General features: G+C 43.9%; 1 protein-coding gene across 1 annotated transcript; it reads left to right on the forward strand.

Moving 5' to 3' along the window:
- Nucleotides 1–231: 231 nt before the first annotated feature.
- Nucleotides 232–11534, forward strand: LOC306749794 (ral guanine nucleotide dissociation stimulator-like 1; the record flags this gene model as incomplete). Its single annotated transcript, XM_079233123.1, has 17 exons — nucleotides 232–255; nucleotides 2787–3070; nucleotides 3878–3913; nucleotides 4047–4246; nucleotides 4354–4484; nucleotides 4580–4828; nucleotides 4938–5041; nucleotides 5346–5430; nucleotides 6813–6884; nucleotides 7416–7502; nucleotides 8403–8435; nucleotides 8671–8792; nucleotides 9428–9517; nucleotides 9752–9881; nucleotides 10236–10571; nucleotides 11187–11301; nucleotides 11395–11534. The coding sequence occupies 17 exons, from the start codon at nucleotides 232–234 to the stop codon at nucleotides 11532–11534; spliced, it is 2238 nt and encodes a 745-aa protein (XP_079089249.1).
- Between the last annotated feature and the right edge of the window lie 8736 nt (nucleotides 11535–20270).

Genomic DNA, 20270 nt, shown 5'->3' on the forward strand with positions numbered 1-20270 from the left:
GTAGCGAATACGTTTGCAGCAGCAACAAAAAACGCCGTCTTTTTGGGAGTCATACAGGCGCCTCGATGTAGTTCTAAAGAAGACAGTTGCCCCCTTTCCCCTGAAGAAACTCGTTTTATTATACCAAGATGCAGCCATAAACTTTTCCGCGAGTTGGAAGTTGATTTTTTTTTGTTTCTTCAGTCCAACTGTTCCTGTAAAGATGGAAAGCAGCGCTCCGTAGAGAGAGAGATGGGGAAATGGGAGCTGACGATGGTAAGAGAAATACTCGATGTGTTGCTCAGTGTGGGCTGATAGTCAGGGATTACTCTCTCAGGAAGAGATGGTGCTTTAATGGGTCATTATGGCAAGAGATCTCTGGGTCTGCAAGTCCCACTTAGTTCAATCTTACTCTTCTTGTCTAAATATCTTCTTTTTTATTTTATTTGTATAATCTCTGTGTGGGAATCAGCTGTTTGCAGTCAAGCTGCAAAATGTCTAATGTCAGTGTGTTCCTCTCATGTATTACCATTACAGTTGAGACTGAAGCATCAAAAACAAATCTTTTCCCATTCATATTTAACACTGCGCAGGCCACACAATCACATCTCCATGGATCATTTTTTTTCTGATCCGAGGCGGTTGGGAGTGCTTGGTACCACCGGTGCCAGACACAATGCCCAGTTTCACATCTGTGGAGCGAACAAACGCCCTCTTGCAGACAATGGGGTTGGTGTGATGCCGGTTGGCACCGGCGGGCACAGCAGCTGGACTTTTCTCCTGTCACCAAGTCATTTAAATGATCATTTACATACGAGGATGTGAGTCCTCTTGTCAAGATGACCGACTTTACATGATTGCTGTGAGGGCTGGCAGATTCTCTCATCTCCTACTTTGTGTTACCGCTGGCTGCTTGCACATATTGTCCAATAATTCAGATCTAGCAGCTCAAAAAGGATTTTCTATTCTGAAAAGAGCTCAGGAACTGATATTGAATGTCTACTTGCTTTCACTCCAGGGCGTCTGTATAGATCTGTGAATCATTTGGATGGTAACCACTGGGGTCATGTGAGCCCTGTTATCGACTCCTGCTGTTGATATTATATAACCCATGAGGCATTTAAAGGACCCCCCACACACGCACACAGATTTTTACTCATGTTTACTTTACTTGTTGTGAAAAAAGCTGTGAGAAAATGGCCCTGATGATGTCATCAGGGTTACCTCTGTTTATGCTTTGAGAGTAAAGTGTTTGAAAGACGTGGTCTTTCGGCTGGCAGAGTCACATCAGATGTTTTCTTTTCTTTTACATTGCACATTTAGTTCAAACCATATCTTTGTGCTGTTTGAGACCCCACAATGCCTCCTGCTATTATGTTTTGCCAGAATTTCGAGCCAATTTGTTTTGCCACTGGAACTATTACAAAAAAAAAAACATTTTCCACACAAATATTCAAATTCCTACGTATGAGTCCACATTGCCATTTTAGCCATTTTGAGATGCTAAAATGGCAAACACGTGACTTGCCTTATCTTGAATGTAGTTTCTGTAAGAGCCCCTGAAATTTGGCACATCAATCAAATACTGTGAATATTGAAACGTCCATACTTTGAAGGACTGCCTTGGGCCCCAACACCTTCCATTTTCCACTTTTTCTTCCATATCCAGGGGCCAGTAATGAAAAGTATGACCTGTGCCTTCCAATCACTTAGATCTGTTTTACACCATTTTGTCTGTGCCCCTTCCAAAGTGCATGGCTCTAGGAGTAACATGTCTGAAGATATTGAACTGTAGGAAATGTAGGATCCAGCATTTTTGGACCTTCTCTCTCATACTAGAAACAAAAAGTCAGGCGGTCTCTTTATTGATGGTAAAGATGGCAGCTATGGCTGTCTGTTCGGCTTGAGTGGCGTATGTCCGCTTTAATTTGAAGACAAAAAGGGAAAGAAATTTTGAACGAGACATAATTTCAGCTCGGTTACCTTGCCCTGTCAGCAGTGACCTGATAATGCAGCTGTTGTTCAGTCGTCACAAATGATGCGTCACAGCTGTTGTGCCGGTGTACTTCACATAATCTGAGGGCCTGAGCGAGGCGCTCGGTGACCCCGTTCCCACTTGTGCGCCGTGTCAAGTGCTGTTGAGCATTCTGGAGGAGCCGCTGCTCCAGCACTGATTGATTGGCTCTCGCTGAGATCAAACGCGGTTGAACCTAAAGAAAGAATCTTGTGTTTCTGAACAATATCACGACGCTTGGCGCTGTACCAACAGCATTACAGGATTCCGGTCGTTGGGGGACGAGTGATGTCCACAGAAACCCGCTGACACTTTTGCTTCGGTCGTGGTATTTTTGCTTCGCTGTTCTATTTGATGTAACCTTTTGAAAGTCCTGTATTTGTCCATAAACATTCCCATGAACCTAAAGCATTCTGGGAAATGTTCAGATCGCTGTGTAGCAAGGAAATGAGCATCTGATGATTATTATTATTATTGCACACTAAACTGTTTGTGCGATCGTTCTAGGCCTGGAATGATGATGTGTACGAGGAGCCCGGCGCAAATATTGCATAATCATTGTGGCTCACATGGGATTAGTGTGAGTTTTAGTGGGATATCATGTCACTTGTTTGTGTTGGTTCACCTGCCTGTTTTTTTTCTCATGGCCCAACCTCTGACTCGACTGTTTTTGACAGTCAAAATATATATATATATAAATAACACGTATTTGTTTATTTGACCCGTAGCTGTATATTTTTAGGACACAAGCAGGACATTGACACACATTATTTCCCGCCTCTGCCATCCCCAGAACCCAGTGCAGGAGTGGGGTGAGGAGTTCGAGGACGGCGCGGTTTATAGGGTCACTCTGCGCCGGGAGCCCGTCCCCTCCGACCCCGGCGAGGAGCGTCCGTCCCGCACTTTTGTGAATTACCGAACCTGCAAGGTACGGCGTCTGAAGGCCGCTACCCTGGAGTTCCTGGTGAACCAGCTCCTCGACCCCGGCATCCAGGAGCAGGACTACGGCAGGATCTTCCTCTCCACGTACAGAACCTTCACCGGTACCTCAAAGCTCATTGAGCTGCTGTTCCAGAGGTACAGTCACTCTTTTTGCAAAATACACTCAATGAGATGAAAAGATTGAGTACAGCTACAATTAGCTTAGCACAAAGACTGAACATGGGGGTAAACAGCTAGCCTGACTCTGTCCAAAGTATTAAAGGCATAATCAAATGAAAATTATTGGTTAGCTTTATGATACTGCGGTTTGGTAGGTTGATATTGTTACTGACTAAATGTTTACCCTTGTTTCCACTCTTTATGCGAAGCTATCTGGCTGCTGGCGGTAGCGCCATATTTAGCATACAGACAGCAGAGTGTCCATCCTCTAGTTTAACCCTCTGCAAGAAAGCAAATAGGTGCATTTTCCAAAATATCAAACAATACATTTTATTTCAGTTCTCCCTCATTTTAATTCACTCTTCCTCAGTTTCAATCTACTTCTGGGTTACCGTTAATCCTACAGCCGCCACCAAATGCTAACAGTTTAGTCTAGCTTAGCCTCTTTCTCTGGTTATCTTCCCCGATCAGAACGCTCAGGATCCTTTTTGTTTTAAACGTGGTGGAGAGCCATCTTCGTTGTGCTGGATTCTGGGAAAACACCGTGTTGCGTCAGGATCTTTTTCTACATTGTTTCCCTGACAAGGCGACCATCTCTTGCCTGCTTTGATGTCGTAATAAGCACATAGCAGGTGCTCATTATCTTGAGGCTTTTAACAACAACAATTATGCGAACAGCGGTCTTAGACTGTGGTTGGCATGTTTGGGATCAGGCTCAGGATGACTCCAAGACGGGAGTAAATAATAATTTTTCTGTTTTTTTTTTTTTTTTTCTCCCAATAGAGACAATGCTGTCTCTGACAGTGAATGCTACAGTAGGTAAGTGGATGACTTTTGAGTTTACAGTGTGCTTGAACACTTATCCGGTTATTATTATTTTTAATACGTCACTGTGGCTTAAAGTGTTGTGTAAAATAGTTAAACTGTCATGACTCTTCCGCTGCCTCCTCAGCCCTCTGTTGGCCTTTGTCCAGACATGGTTGGATGAGTACAGTGAGGACTTCAGGGATCCTCCTTTGCACCCGGCACTCAGGCTGTTGTTGGATCACCTGAAGATCAGCTCTGCAGTTCACAACAATATGCGCAGTCAGCCCAACTTCAGCTCGCTGGCTGGGCAAGCTGAGGCCCTGCTCAAGAGGTTCCAGGGAGAAGGTGACCCTCCACCACGTGACATGACCCAAAATAATCAGGCCATTATGCCACAATCGTCCTGCAAAAAGCCAGGCTCACCATTTTCTTGATCTGCGGTGTTCCTTCAGCAGAAGCCGAGACAAATGTTGATGAGGTTTCTGGTGATGAGGATTCAGGACTGGAACACTCCCCGGATCCAGGTGGCATCATGGATTTCTCCGCCGAAGCCATTAGCGAACAGCTCACCCGAACGGACTCCGTACGTGAGAGAACGTGTTTTGGAACGTTCCCCACATTTCTATTGTTTAACATTGATGGTTTAAGGCAGCTAACTGGGTTTTCACGGCGTTTCAGGCTCTGTTCGTCAAAGTGATGCCATACCAGTGTCTGGGCTGTGTGTGGTCGCAAAGAGACAAGAAGGAAAACATGTCGCCAACCATTCGAGCCACCGTTACGCAGTTCAACGCCATCACCAGCCAGGTCATCATGTCGCTGCTCTGCCAGCCGGCAGACGCCACCTCCAGCCCCACTCCCTCCCAAAGGCCTCCCACCACACCCGCTCAAAGGGCCCGCATCATAGAGAAGTGGATCCGAGTAGCCCAGGTCAGTCGAAAACCTTTATAAAAGGAGAATGACGATCAACACAAAGCATGGGTACCATTGCGATATGATTTGAAGTGGATGCACTGACTGCAAGTTGTTTCCTCTGCAGGATTGTCGTCGGCTAAAGAACTTCTCCTCTCTCAAGGCGATCCTGTCGGGCCTTCAGTCGAACGCAGTTTACAGGCTGAGGAAGACCTGGGCTGTTGTCAGCAGGTAGGGTATTCTGTTCTCCAGAATGATCGTTTTTTTTAAATGAGGACATTGAACCCTCATCAAGTGCAATTCAATGTCACTGACGGTGCAAGTCAGCAAATGTCCTCGTGCGACAGTAAGCCGGTTAATGGGCAATGCAGTAAGCCATTATAATGTCACGGGTAACATAACTTCATGTTGAGCTCTTTATGGTGTAAACATCTGGTCAGGGACCAAGTTCAGTTGTATAATAGTCGATTGTGAAAGTACCTGTTTTTGTGCTAAGTTGCTGCATATTTACTACATAATGTTTCTGTTGTTGTAGGGAGAGCATGACCACGTTTGATAACCTCTGGGAAACCTTTCCCGACGAGAACTGTGTTCTGACCAACAGAGAGCTCCTGGTGCAGGTGAGAAGGAAACCGCATGCGACACACAAAGCCAGGTTTACTCCAGTGTTAACAGTGACTGGTTAACACTGGTTATTCAAGTCCATGTAAACGCAATGGACAAAATCCAGAGTTTATGATTTAGGAAAATGGCCTGTAAATATTACCAATTATTCTTAAAATATAATTTGTATTCCACAAAATAATAATGTAACAGTTTTATTTGTTTATCATATTCCTTGAGTCCATTGCTCTTAGTTATGCTATGATACTTAGTTAGATTTTTTTTTTAGCTATAGCGTTGTTTGATTATGATAGGAGGCTTCACAAAGTAATTGTCTAAGAGTCTCTTTTTAAGTTATGCTACTAAGCTAGCTAACCTACTTGTATAAGGCAGTTCATCCACGACTGCTACATGCATGCTAGTTGCAAGCCAATGCTAGCCAGCTATAAAAAAGCAACTGGCAACTACAAAAAAGTACTGGTAAATAGTGTGTAAATGTTACTGAAAACAACTTTCGATTTAGTAATTTCATTTTTCTGAGGTGAAACAGATAAGAGAATACTTTTATCGTATATCGATTTTTGTGACCATAAACATAACAGGATTTGCACTGTACACATAACACGTACCGAAGAATGTTTCCCATATTGAAAACATGTTTGGAAATAAATGTCTCCGCCGAAGCGCATGGATTTTTTTTCTTTTCTCATTCATTTTTGAGTTTAATATTTACTGAAATGTTTAACAGAGCGTTAATAGGAAACTAGAGGCCTGAAGCACACCGTGTTCCCTCTTTTTCTTTTATGGAGCCTCCTTTAGGCGACTGCGTCAGAGGCCACTTGTGTCTAGTTACAATGAAAGGGCTCTAAAGTCAATAGATCATACATTAGATAGACCTGTGTTCTCTGCACACAACAGCAGAGCAACCTTCACTAGCATTTACTGAGTCACAAAAATATTCAAAGGGATACTTTTATACGCCCCACTTTTGTTAACTTGCCTTCCTCCTTTTATCTTTTCAATGTGGTTGTTTTCAGGTCAGCGTCTTTTATTAGGAAGGCTTTTTAATCTGTGAGCAGTCAATCATGCATTTGCTTAAAGCTTAATTACTGTTTTTGACAGATTACTCACTGTAACTCAAGAGGGAATGCTTGGTTGTGGCCTCCCTCCCTTCCACAAGATAATGATTAAACAGGACGTCCAAGTTAATGTGTAATAAGTCATATGTTGTTGTATTGAAGAACTTGCTTCATCAGCCAGTTTACAGTTTAACAACAAACTTCATTTCAGGCCCCCTTATACGTGCTTGTGTGCATGCATGTAATTGAATGTTTATATACCTTTTTTATTTTAATATAGACTATAACTAAATATAGCTCTGTCTGACCTACTTCTACAGGACGGAGGACAAGCGACCGCGGATAAAATTTCTCCAAAGATATCCAAGCGATGTCTGATCCCAAGACAGATGGTAAGCCATACCTCAGGATGAGAAACGTGTGAGAAGTTGATCAGAAGCAACCTTCCTCTTCTGCCACATTTCGAATGAGTGTTTTACAATTTGATAACTTATTTTGTAACCTAAGGCAGGGTTTAGCTTAAAAAAATAAATTTTCCATATCGTACAACTCTGAAAGCCACAAGAGAGCACGATTTCACTCAGTGTGGGCGGAGTGTCTGGCATGGCAGATACCCAGACCTATCTTTAGCCCTCGCTCTGTGTTGAACAAGTTTCAGATGGTCCCGGATCACCAGGATTATAGGACAGTAATAATAGACTACAGCGGGATCTTTTATGAGTCATACGCAACATTCTCCTGCCTCGTAACGTGAGCCGACTGGGACTTGAATGTAGTTCGAACTCAACGCATTTAGTGTGGGAGGGCGGGCGAAGGAATCTATAATGACTGCATTCAAAAGACACAAATAACCAGACACAGTGACACGGGAAACTTCTGCTGTAACCCTAATGGACAGAGTGTGCTTACATGTCTCTCTGCAGAGCACCTCCAGTGGATCGGTTCCTTACCTGGGCACCTATCTGACCGTCCTCACCATGCTGGACACTGCTCTGATGGACACAGAGGAGGTACATGACGTAACCCGAGGAACCCGAGTTCATCTGCTCGACCGTGATAATGGTTAGGCATATACTGCACCGCTCGATATGTCATCAACTTTACTTTAATCCCCTTTTTTAAGCATTCGTAAGCAGTATTTAAACTCCCGTTTTGCTCGGTGTCTAACTGCTAGTCTATAATTAATATATATATTGAGACCAAAATTATGAATTTATTTCATTTTTTTATCCATTTAAATGTTATCTTGAGGTAGCGTTACCACACCAAATTACTTCCGCTCGAGCCAAAAGCGGAGTGACAGCTACTGAGTTCTGCTTAGCTAACGTTAGCTACTTTTAGCGGGAGTTTAGTTATAGTTTTTTACATTTTTAATATCCATCATTGTTTAGTTACCGTTTTAGTTAATGTAGAATTATCATTTATAGAGCTAGAGAACAAAAGCAATGAGGACATTTAGCGTTAGCTTTAGCTAAGGCTAACAGTGGCTATATCACCAGCTAGCTTGATACAGCTTTTTTGCTTAAGCTGTCTGGTTTGTCTCCACGAAAATAAATAAATTACAAACGCAGAGTCCAGTTACTTCGGTTTCTACTTAAGTTTTTGTTGTTGCTACAAATATTAAAAGCTGTTTTCAAATAATATTTCCATGGCAGAATAATTGTTGGGAGATAAAACGGCGTTAACCAGTTATCGACGATTTATGTGGGTTGTAAACGGCATGAATAAATATTTAAAAGAGGTTCTTATGTTCGCTTAAAACAACATAGCAATGTGTTATAAACCATTTATTACTCATTGAATTGCTGCCTATAAATACTAAATTGGGGGGGACGTTAGGCTACGTTAGTGTTTTTGTTCATTTTCTGATCCAATTAATCATTCATAAATCAATATGTCTCTTTCAACAGGATGGCCTCATAAACTTTGAGAAGAGGAGGAGGGTAAGTGGTTCGTTCCTCTTTGTGTCATCTTTTATGTATTCCCCTTTTTATATATTCTCTTTTTCCACAGTAGTCAAAAGTACAAACGTGTCCATGTAACATTGTACAGTATATTTGCATAGTCAAAGTGCATTTTCTCTTGTAAATGACTTGCTGAAAGCTCAAGACCTTTCTGGAAATGGACACATTTTACTACAGCGTTGCACATCTCTAACACTCTGTTTACTCTCTGCAGGAGTTTGAGGTTCTGTCCCAGATCCGTGCGCTGCAGGCGTCCTGCTCCCAGTACAACATGCCCCATCACCCCAGGATCGCTGCCTGGCTGCGGCGACACAAGCTGCTCACCGACCAGGAGAGGTGAGCCGTTTTATTCGCCCTTACACATGATCAGGTCCCAGGCAGAGCGAAGCCGGCAGAAACCCAATAAAGGTTTCCATAAAGAATCTGAAGGATGCGTGGTATAAATTCCTCCGTATTCAGACAAATAGAGGTGTGTTGCTTTGATAACGTAGTTGTAAGGCGCTGTGCGCATTAATCACAATGTCCCGTCATGAGTCCCGGTCAGCTAATCAGTGCTTGTTATCAGTTGAGACGTGGGTTTATTGAGGGAGCCACTCGTTTGACATTTATAATGTAATAATTCGATACAAACTAATATAACCGAACTCCGGTAGTGATGCAGCTCATGTTGTTCGTGGTTCATAAAATCTGTCAATGCATAAAAGGCTAAACATGTGACAAGAAGTCGTCTGCTACCTACAGAACATCGCAGGAATACAAAATACAGAAAGGCATCCTGTGCGCTGTCTCTTTAATTAACCTGATTTGTGACTATTTAAAAGAAAAGATTACAACAACTTAGTCAGCCACAACTAATGTTTTGAGAAGATAACACAACTGGTCCGTGGAGGAGACTATTCAGGGGTTCAACCTGTATCCAGAACTCTCGCAGCGTTGTGCTCTGTAGATTCTCATTTCATGTTGTCTTGCAGCTACGAGCTGTCCAGGCAGCTGGAGCCTCCGTTGGACGTGTGTTCGCCAACTCCCTGGAGCCACCGCACACTCTCCAAGAAGCTCTCCTCGTGAGTACGGTGCATTTGAGTGTTCAAACGTGCACGCACATTTCCCTATGCACACACAAGCCACATCCAGTCACTGCCCCAACATGAAAGGAATCAATTGTTTTGAGTATGAATTGATGTGTGCGTTGTCCATACATAAGAACAGAGTCTGTTATGTGATATGATCACTTATAAAACCGCTTTATCGTCGTCATGAAAATGAGTTTTGCATGAATTGAACCTTCTGTCCTCCAGTCTCCTGACGGTGAGCGACGGCTCTAAAAAGGTCCCCGCCGACCTGATCAGCGTCTCGTCCTCGGGGTCCAGCGGCTCCGAGATGGAGGATCCGTGCTCGGCCAACGCGGCCTGCTCCATCCGACTGCAGGTAAACCGCTGAGCATGCGTCCGCACGCCTCTTTGTTTTCTGTCGACACTCTTATGCACCCGCCGTCTGGGCACCTCCACTATTTACCCTTTTGCTTTTATTTTTATTCTCGGTGTGGTCAAACAAGCCTTGAAGCGTTTCTAAAAAGAAGTAAAAATGCTCTGAAGGGCTTTTGAAAGTTGTGTAATCTCCCACAGTCACAATAGAGTCAAAGAAACTGGTGTGAGCCCTAAAACAAGTGGAGGTGCAATTGGGTGGGAGCTGAGCTGGAGGAGGCTTCCACTACACCACACATATTTTGACCAGTTATCCAGCGGCGCTCATCGATATTCCTTCTCCCCGTCTTCTCTTCAGTGCTTCCACAGCTCTTGCAACAATGTGTCCGAAGCCTTCTCCTCTTCCTCCTCGTCCTCCCCCTGCTCCACTGCCGCCTCCACTCCAGACTCCCCCACGCCTTCCAGCTCCTCCTCCTCCTCCTCTTCCTCCGCCTCCTCCTGCCGGGCTGACCTCTGCTCTCCGGCCTCGTCCTGCGGCGCCGCTCCCCCGAAACCCCCGCCGGCCTCCATCCACAAGCGCTCCGTGTCCATGACCTCGCTGCCTTTGTATAACCGCCAGGTGGCTGACTCCTGCATCGTCCGGGTGAGCGTGGATCTGGGCCACAACAACGGCAACATGTACAAAAGCATCCTGGTGAGTCGCCCTGATCTCAAATAGAAGATCTTCACCACTTTAGTGTTGATTTGTATTTCTAATTTTCACATTTCCTTAAGTAATGTTTTCAATAGGGCTGCAACTGACATATATTTTCATCATATATTAATCTGATGACTATTATTTCAATGAATCGATTTAATTGTGAACTAGTATTAACATTTCGCTCGTTAGATTTGAAGGTCCACATTTTTTTTGTCCAGTTAAAACTCTAAAACCCACGCAGTAAATCCTCACAATGAAGAATTTCATCCAGAGAATGGGGAAAGGTTTTGTTTTGAATTATCAAAATATTGTTCTGTACAGTTTATTTTTATAGCGAGGTACTGCGACTTTAATGGTGTGTGTATGTTTTCCCATATCACGTTTTGTAAATTGCAAGCTGGACTAGGATTGGCTGCCAAACTAGTTGTGATGTCACAAATCATGCCTGTTCATTGCACGTGTTAAACTGAGATTTAAGAGACACCCCCACACACACACACACACCCCATCAGATAAAACCGCCATCAAACTCTGCACATGCGTCATTCTGCACGGCAAAGCTCCAACGTGCCTTTAATAACTCTCTTTATTATTCTTTGTCTCTCACAGTTGACCAGCCAGGATAAAACTGCCCAGGTGATCCAACGGGCTCTGGACAAGCATCACCTTGAGCACATGACCTGGCAGGACTTCACCCTGACCCAGGTCATCTCTCAGGAACGAGGTCAGTGAGACAGAACCACGCCACTGTCAAAAGAATCGTAAAAATAAAAATGGAAAGCGTCCCTTTTGACAATTTCTCTTCTGTGTTTTCCAGAGCTGCTCATACCCGACAAAGCCAACGTCTTCTACGCCATGTCCACGGTGTCGAACTTTGACTTTGTTTTGCGGCAGTTCCCCAAAAGCCAGAAGAAACCGCTGAGGGCCACGTCCAGTCTGGGCCGGTACACAAAGTAGCACCTCGAGTTATATGAGCAGCTGGGGACTCTCCTCGAAGAAAGGTCTTTTTATTTTTCATCGTCGTTTTTCTTTTTTTTTTTTTTATAAGAAGCAAATCTTCTCCGAGTTGGTCCATCTTTCTCCTTTTTGGACACCAAAGAGGGAGAAATGTGACGTTTATTGTTATAGTAAGAGGATGCAAAAGCACTTTATGAAGGAGAACGCTCGCCTCGACAGGAACATGGATGCTTGAAGAAACGATTTGAGTGCACGGTGCTGCTGGATGTCATCCGTCTGCATCGGTGGAGAAATGTGTTCCAACGCAGCTGGGCGCCAATCATAACCTGTGTTAAAGAAAAGGGAATGGTAACTATGAACTCGCCGTGTACCCGGTGAACGGGGTGGGTCTCTTCGCTGTGTTCGAGTGAGGAGAGCAGCCCCGACTGGAAGGGCAGCATTCCTGAGTCAGATTTTTGATGGACTGGATGCGCACATGCACACGTCTCCAGATAAGAGAACAATGAGGGTGAACGGAGTTTCACTTTTTTGGTTTCTAGTTTTCTAATGTTTTGTATTTATTTTCCACTGTGGTTCTTTGTGATTGCACTTTTGCTTTGAACCAGCCCTATTTCCTGATGACTTCTGAGGAGAGTTTAAATGTTAATGACCATATTTAACACTTTCTTATACAAAAAAATAAATACACTTTTTTAATTTAATTCAGTTTTCTTTAATTAACTTAAATTGCATTAAACGCATTCTGTTCAGACTTGTGAACCCTGGATGTGCTGAGATTTTACGTTTCGATTGTAATCGTTTCAATGACGTCATCTGACGCCAGACTCTCGTGAGACGGCTGATAAGGATCATATTTCATATTTCAGTTGACGCACAGGGGACTCTTTGCAAAGAGGAGGAGTTGAAGGCGTCGAGAGCCTTGCTCAAAGGCACAGAGGGAAGAAACGGACCTCTACCTCCGCTGTCCCTGCAGATCTGGGGCTTTGAGACCAACATAACAAACAATGCTATTCGTCGCTCTTGTGATCGAGGAATTAAGTGTCACAGTTGTAAAACGAAGAGAAATAAACGGTGTGACAAAGACTTTTTCGGTCCTATTTGTCTGAGTGGTTTCTGCTATGAACCACAATGAAGCAGTCGTGGGTTTCCTTATTGCAATGTCAACATTCCAGCACTCCTTCTTATGTGGAGTCCATGTCACATAAGAGCTCAATACATTTTGTAAGCCAACACAAATTGTAACAGCCATGCAAAAACAAAACCAATACATTATTCTAATAGAAATTTGAGTATAGCCTATGTCTTCTGTTTTTTTTTTATTGAACCTTAAATATAATACAGTATAGGCCATATAGAACATGATAGGAACACATTAAAATAAGTGAAGTACAGACAGCAGGATTTACATAGAGAGAGATCAAGGTTTACAGAAGCAAACAAAAACAAAAACATGGTCCCATATCGTTGGCTAAATTAAGGTTTGCTTCCACGCTTTTCCAGATCTTTCAACCATCCCACGACCTTCAACCTTTTTTGTTTTCAATGGATTTCAAAGCTTGTATTTGAAATTTGAGGTCCGTTTGATTAATAAACTGCAGCTTTAAAGATGTTTTGCTTGATTGAAAATATTAAGACCTGCAACAACCACACATTTGATTAAATTGATATTAAATATTGTAAATACATTGTAATTACGTGGATACATTATAAATAATGCAAAAGTGAACTTTTTATATGCATTTAAAAAAAAAGGGTTGTGTCCATTTTGAGAGTGAATAATCCGTTTTCTTCTGTAATTTAAACGGATTTAAATTAATAAAGTAACTAACTTTAACAGTGACTTTCACACTGCTAATTTCAGGTTTTGTATTCCTGTCTCATGTGACGTCACTGACCCCTACTGTCACGCCTGGTGCAACACCTAACACTGCGGACAGCGCTTGTATTAAGGTAAAAAGGAGAAAAAGGTAACGTCGTGGAATAACCTTCCACCAACGGTGTCCTCGAGCCGGACACGTTCTGCTCTCCAAAATATAGTCCTCCTCATATACCTACAACGAGTGATGGCGAGATGAAGCTTCCTGAAGCATTGAAGCTTTCCATCCAATTGGTTCGCTCATGGAGCTTCATTTGCTCTACTGCGCCACCAAGTGGACAATACATGTAAAACAAGCAGAGTGATCATAATGACACCATGGCTTTGGTGTGTGAAGCTTTAAATTGAATAAATTATGTGTGTGACGCCAATACATTAATTATGAACTTATTAATATTGTCTATCTTTATGATATAATGGCGGGGTCAAAATCAAAACTCGAAACCAATTGGGAGAGGGTTGTGATGTGACTGTGTGTCAGTGGTTAGAATATTCGGCTTTCAGTCAGAGGATCGGTGTTTCGAGCCTCGGCTCCGCTAGTTCATGTTAATGTGTCCAATTTATTAAGTAAAAATAAGAACTTTTCCACTGTGCTGGGCTTTTTGAGGCTATTTTGCCTGCTTTATAAAATACCCTTTCACAGGCACACATGAAGCTGGTACAGAGAGGAAGGGGGAAATCCATTGAGTTTCGCTGCCCCTTATATTTCAAATCGCACGGCAAACCCACGAACCATTTTCTGAATCAGTCACGTGGTACGACCGGATCGCGAGGCTTCGAACGTCACCACATACGTCATCGACACAAGCCTCGATACGCGCTTCACCAAAATCTACCTGGATTACTCGACACGCGCATCGAAGCCTCGACACGAAAGGACACATCACTACCTACAACTCCTCGCTCTCTCCCCGGTGAAAGATGACGGGACGTCGCCACCAGATGGCGCCAGAGAGCCGCCCGCGCAGCCGCAGCTTGAGCTCATTTACCAAGAAAGCCGCGTGGACGTCGAGACGCCGCCAGGGGGCAGCAGCGCGTCAGCGGTGACGTCGTCTCCTCTGGGTCCACAGAGCTCCGAGGACGCAGAGGCGATGCCCTCAGGGCGTCATCCCACAAACCTGTACGTGAAGTTGGCTCTGAATGGAGGGGGATTTTAGATCTCTTTTATAAATAGAAAAACATAATAAAAATGTGCGTGACATAACAGCTTTGCTGCATCTGACCACCTGATCACATGACCACCTGATCACATGACCACCTGACCAGCGCAGGAGAAGAAGACCCGGAGAGAATCCGTCCTCTATATTGAGCGCTGGTTCTTGGCTCTATAGATGCACACTCAGCAGAGGGATATGGGTTTGAATTCATTAGGTTAAAACTTACCGTGTGTGTGTGTGTGTGTGTGTGTGTGTGTGTGTGTGTGTGTGTGTGTGTGTGTCATGTGTGTGAGAGAGAGAAAGGAGGGACACTCAGGTCAGCAGTTCTGGAGGAGAAACAGGACACTGCCCCTCGTCTCATACTTTCTCATGTATTATGCATGCATGTGATGTCCGGCCATGAGTTTGACTCTGTGTGTGTGTGTGTGTGTGTGTGTGTGTGTGTGTGTGTGTGTGTGTGTGCGCGTGTACTAGCAAACTGCACGTATATCCACAGAAGTGCACACCCGGCATCACCACTGGCCCCTTCACGGCCACTAGGGATCCTGGTGTGAGACGTTCAAGGTCTTATCTGATCCGCGCAGGAAGCCGGCGCGCGGCCTCCAGGAGGAGCGGCGAGACGCGGAGTGTTTCGGTTGTCGATACATCGACGGCCCTCCACCTCTGTTGACCCCGAGAGCGCTCGGGGAAGTCGGGGGACACGCTTTTCCTGAGCCTGTTTAGCATTTAGTTTCCTTTTTAAATATGATGTTGAGATCAGATCCCGCGTGTTGTGTGAGGAGGAAGCGCGTGAGGATGCTTCACTCAGGGCATGATCCTCAATTATTTATTATTTATTATTTAATTTCCTGCCGCACACCTCTGTCGCAATGTTTTGGTTGTTTCATAACCGCGCAGGCTGCGAAGATGTGAGGCAACATCTGCCCTCTGGAGGAAAGAGAGAGAGGAGGAAAGGCATGTGTCGGTGGCCTACGTGTGATATTGCACGTGTGTGGAGGTCAGTGAGCTACTGCCATGTCTTCTACATGTTAGACATGTTACCACGGCTGTAATAAACACACACACACACGCACACGCACACACAAATAAATAAATCACACAAATAAATGTATACAAACATTGAATCACAATGACAGCCGCCGATATTATTGGCAGGGTGCAGATTGGTTGTGCCATATGCGCACAGACTCATGCATTATGCATGAGTGGATGAATACGAATGGAAGAATATGACCCCGACACACACACCTGTTTTAACGCATGTACAGATGTTTTTGCCGCCCACGTGACTTGTTCACGGCTGAAATGGCAGTTGAACAATCTCAAATCAAATCTCACATTTGATCAAATAGCAGCTTACATTTGCTTGCTTCCCCTTTTTGTTAATTAATTACTTGTCAGCTCATGTGTGCTGGGAAATATTCCTTCATTATGTGTGTTGTTATGACACAGGGGCAAGATAGTCATACTTCCTTATGAGTCATTACTACATATCTTTGGCATGCTTATCCAGTTAGAAGAGCTGAAATCTGCTGAAGAGATCCTCGTCTCGAGATATTCTGGCCAATCAGGAGGCTTCATGATTCCCTCGCTTCCTTCAACGTCTGTACTTTTCCTATTTCCTCTGTGTGTGTTTTTCTTCTTCTGTGGCTGTTTTTCTTTTGCATCTGTGTGTCATGCGCATTGTGCGTCCGCGGCTGCGTGTGCCCGTCTATTTTTAGACGCCTCGGAGGCATTACCTTCATGGATGGGGTGTGTGTGTGAGGGGAGATGTGTGTGTGTGTGTGTGTGTGAGGGGAGATGTGTGTGTGTGTGTGTGTGTGTGTGTGTGTGGAGATGTGTGTGTGTGTGTCAGGGGAGATGTGTGTGTGTGTGTGAGGGGAGATGTGTGTGCGGCGCTTTGGCCTCCGGTGAGTCATCCGGTGACGCGTTTCAGTCGCTGGCACACCGGTGGCCCGAGCACATGGCTCACGCTCCCTCCTTCACATCCCGTCCTTCACCTCCTCTGCAGCCTTTTTAACCAAGAACCCACCCATTTCCTGAGCTCTGCCTGTTGCTCCACAGACAATGGCAGCCATTATTCCCTGGTGCAAGTACCTGTCGATAACCTAGTTCCTCTTGGGAAAAAAACAACAGGCCCCACCGTCTCATGGCCGCTGTTGCAGCGCCGAGTCTTTGCTCGAGCTCAATGTAAACACGTCTGAACTGCTCAAAGCTGTCGCTGATCTTCATGAAAGAGCTCTCTGTGCAGGACTTGTATCACAAGGTCATTGAGGACCGCATTGGAGGTCAAATCAAATTGAAGCCTCTCAAACAGCGACTGGGTCCCCAGACGTAAACAAAGACCATCACCCCACAGCGGCTGTTTGCTCACGGCAGCAGTGACGTGTTTGCAGAAGCGGGCCGTCCCAGGTGAGCGGGTCAGAACGACTCGGGTTCACAGGTCCAGCGGGCCACATGCTCCCGAGTGAAATCCCGGGTTAACCCGTCTTCGTCACTCGCAGGAGCCTTCTGCACGAACGCGGCCTCTTCGCGTCACGTCGCCTTTGCTGGTAACAATGGAGCTTTAGGTGGCACACTTTCACACGGCACGAAGCCGCAGAGACAAGACGGCATGCAGCTGATGCAGTAAAATCCCAACTTCGGGCCATACATTTATGTATACAGTGTGTCTGTGTGTGTCTGTGTGTGTCTATGTAAGGCTGCATCACGCAACCGCCCGCCTGCCTTGGCCCCAGGAAAGTTGTTACTGTTACACACTGTGTGCCGCCCCATGTGAGAGGTGGCTCACAGGCCGACACACAGCTGGTAGCTTTCTCTCCCCCTCCAGGTGTTTGGATTAGTGGAAGACGGATTGAGCGGCGGGGAGGAGCAGGGAGGCCCTCGGTGTAAACGGACTCCTCTGCTGCTGCTGTGTACGCTTTCAGCACTCTTTTAGCACTCTTTTAGCTCTCTTTTAGCTCTCTTTTAGCTTTCTTTTAGTACTCTTTTAGCACTCTTTTAGCTCTCTTTTAGTACTCTTTTAGCACTCTTTCAGCACTATTTTAGCTCTCTTTTAGCTCTCTTTTAGCTCTCTTTTAGTACTCTTTTAGCACTCTTTTAGCTCTCTTTTAGCTCTCTTTTAGTACTCTTTTAGCACTCTTTCAGCACTCTTTTAGCACTCTTTTAGCTCTCTTTTAGCACTATTTTAGCTCTCTTTTAGCACTCTTTTAGCTCTCTTTTAGTACTCTTTTAGCACTCTTTCAGCACTCTTTTAGCACTCTTTTAGCTCTCTTTTAGCACTATTTTAGCTCTCTTTTAGCACTCTTTTAGCTCTCTTTTAGCTCTCTTTTAGCACACTTTTAGCTCTCTTTTAGCTCTCTTTTAGCACTCTTTTAGCACTCTTTTAGCTCTCTTTTGCACTCTTTTATAACTCTTTCAGCAGTCTTTTAGCTCTCTTTTAGCACTCCTTTAGCAATCTTTTAGCACAATTTTATCTCTCTTTTATCACTCGTTTAGCCCTCTTTTATCACTCTTTCAGCAGTCTTTTAGCTCTCATTTATCACTCTTTTATCACTCTTTTAGCTCTCTTTTAGCACTCTTTTAGCTCTCTTTTAGCACTCGTTTAGCACTCTTTTAAATCTCTTTTAGCTCTCTTTTGGCACTATTTTAGCACTCTTCTAGCATCCTTTTAGAACTATTGTAGCTCTCTTTTAGCACTCTTAGCACGCTTCTGTCTCTCTCCTGTCTGTCCACCTCAAAAAAACTTTACGTGCAGTTTGTTTTACTTGATTCTTCGTGCTTCTGTTACCTAGCTGTGTTCTGTGCCGGCGTGCAGCTAACAGCGCAGCATGGTATCACCTGCTCCTCGGAAAGGTGAACACTTCTTCAGTCTTTGATATTACGTCATCGTCGGGGTGTGATTCTATTATCAGGACTTCACAGTAATAATTAACCGGCCGACTCGAGGAGAGGCTCCAGACTTTGTCTCACAACATAACAGTGATTATACATCTTGTATCTAGGGTTGTAATGATATGTGCAATCTACTGGCTTCATTAAAGGTAAATCAATCATTTTCTAAAACTTTAAAGATCAGTTATGATAAATTATATGGGTTGTAAAAAATACATATGTGATTATTCTTTGTATTTGGTAATAGTGCAGTTACAACGGTTGTTAATAATCCATCCATAATTGTCTTCAGATTATCGTGATTCACAATTTATTAATCTATCAATTATTTCCTGAAGTTTATTATTATTATTAATAAGACTCCACTCGTTGCACAAAGAAGCAAGAAAATTACACCCCAAAACAAGTATTCTAGCCCTCTCAGACATATTTCCCAAAAATATAGTGTTCCAAGCATGTTTATAAAGTGGTCGTTATTGATATCTGCTTATTAACAATGATTACTTCTTTGTGAAATGGGCGGGGCTCTTAGTGACAAACCCACAGAGAAACAAGTCCTTCTCAGCTCTGTCTGGAGCTTCACACCGTCCCTTTGTTCATTGTCTCAGGTCTATGTTTACTTTGTGCTTCTCTCTCACGGCTCTTATCGAGTGTTTCTGGAAGCAGCAGGAAGCTGTTTACAGTGAACAAGCTCTAAAGGAAAGAAAAACACTGTCGCTACCTGTCACTACCTGTCCAGCTCCAAACAGGACACAGACAACGTCATCAACTAGCTGGTGAAAAGAATAGTGGAACATTTAGCAGCATTTCACATTTAACACTCTGAAAATGAATGAATATTTAGTAGTTATGATCTACTGAAGTTGGTTGAAAGATTTAATTCATAACGTTACCATATCTAATTCATGGGAGTTTTTAGATGTGGTCATGTTTGTCCTCTAAGTCAATGGTTCTGAAATGGGGGTATGTGAGATTAAAAAAATATATATTTAAAATTAGCATCCATTCTAAAATCCTTTAAAATGTACTATTTAGCTATTTAATACATATTAAATCAAATATAAGTGTAAATTCATAAACTGAATTTGATATATTCCATATTAAATCAGACACTGATGGCACAGCGCTGTGTATTACATCTTTTTTATAACCAAAAAGGCTTTGCGCTGGTTTGAGGGTAATATTTCACATCATGAAAAAAGGTTGAAAAGAACCACTGCTGTAAGTGATGCACAAAGTTTAAACTATAGTGAACTTCCTCTGTGTAACTTTTATCATTTTATTGACTCAAGGACTTGAGTTCAGTGAGTTCCTGTACATCCTGCAGTCAGCACACTCCTGGAGGCGTCGTGCTCATGAGGTTATTGCACAAGAAACCTCCCCCTCTCCTTGTGTCGGACGTTTGTGTGCATCGCTTACAGGTGCCTTTGTGGTTATGTGGCATTTTGGGGAGGGGGGTGGGGGGACAAGAATCCCAGCTGCTCTCCTTACCGTCACTCGAACCAGGACGGCTGGAGACAGATGGAGAGGCCTGTTGACACTAATCCACAGGATGAGGTAATGGAGTTTAGCCTGTTTGTGCACTCCTTCACCGCCACTGACTTACTGACTGACCTACTTACCAACAACTCACGTGGCACCACTTCTTTCCCAGAAGTTTAAGTGACTGACAGACACTGTATGTATGTGTGTGTGTGTGTGCGTGCATGTGTGTGTGTGTGTGTGTGTCTCTGGTCTCACTGCCACTCCTGCCATTACTTGCAGAAATGATTGTTGGTTTGTTGAGATGATGTGACCGTGATTTGATCA

This window comes from Taurulus bubalis (genome assembly GCF_910589615.1).
Source record: "Taurulus bubalis genome assembly, chromosome: 17".
Lineage (NCBI taxonomy): Eukaryota > Metazoa > Chordata > Actinopteri > Perciformes > Cottidae > Taurulus > Taurulus bubalis.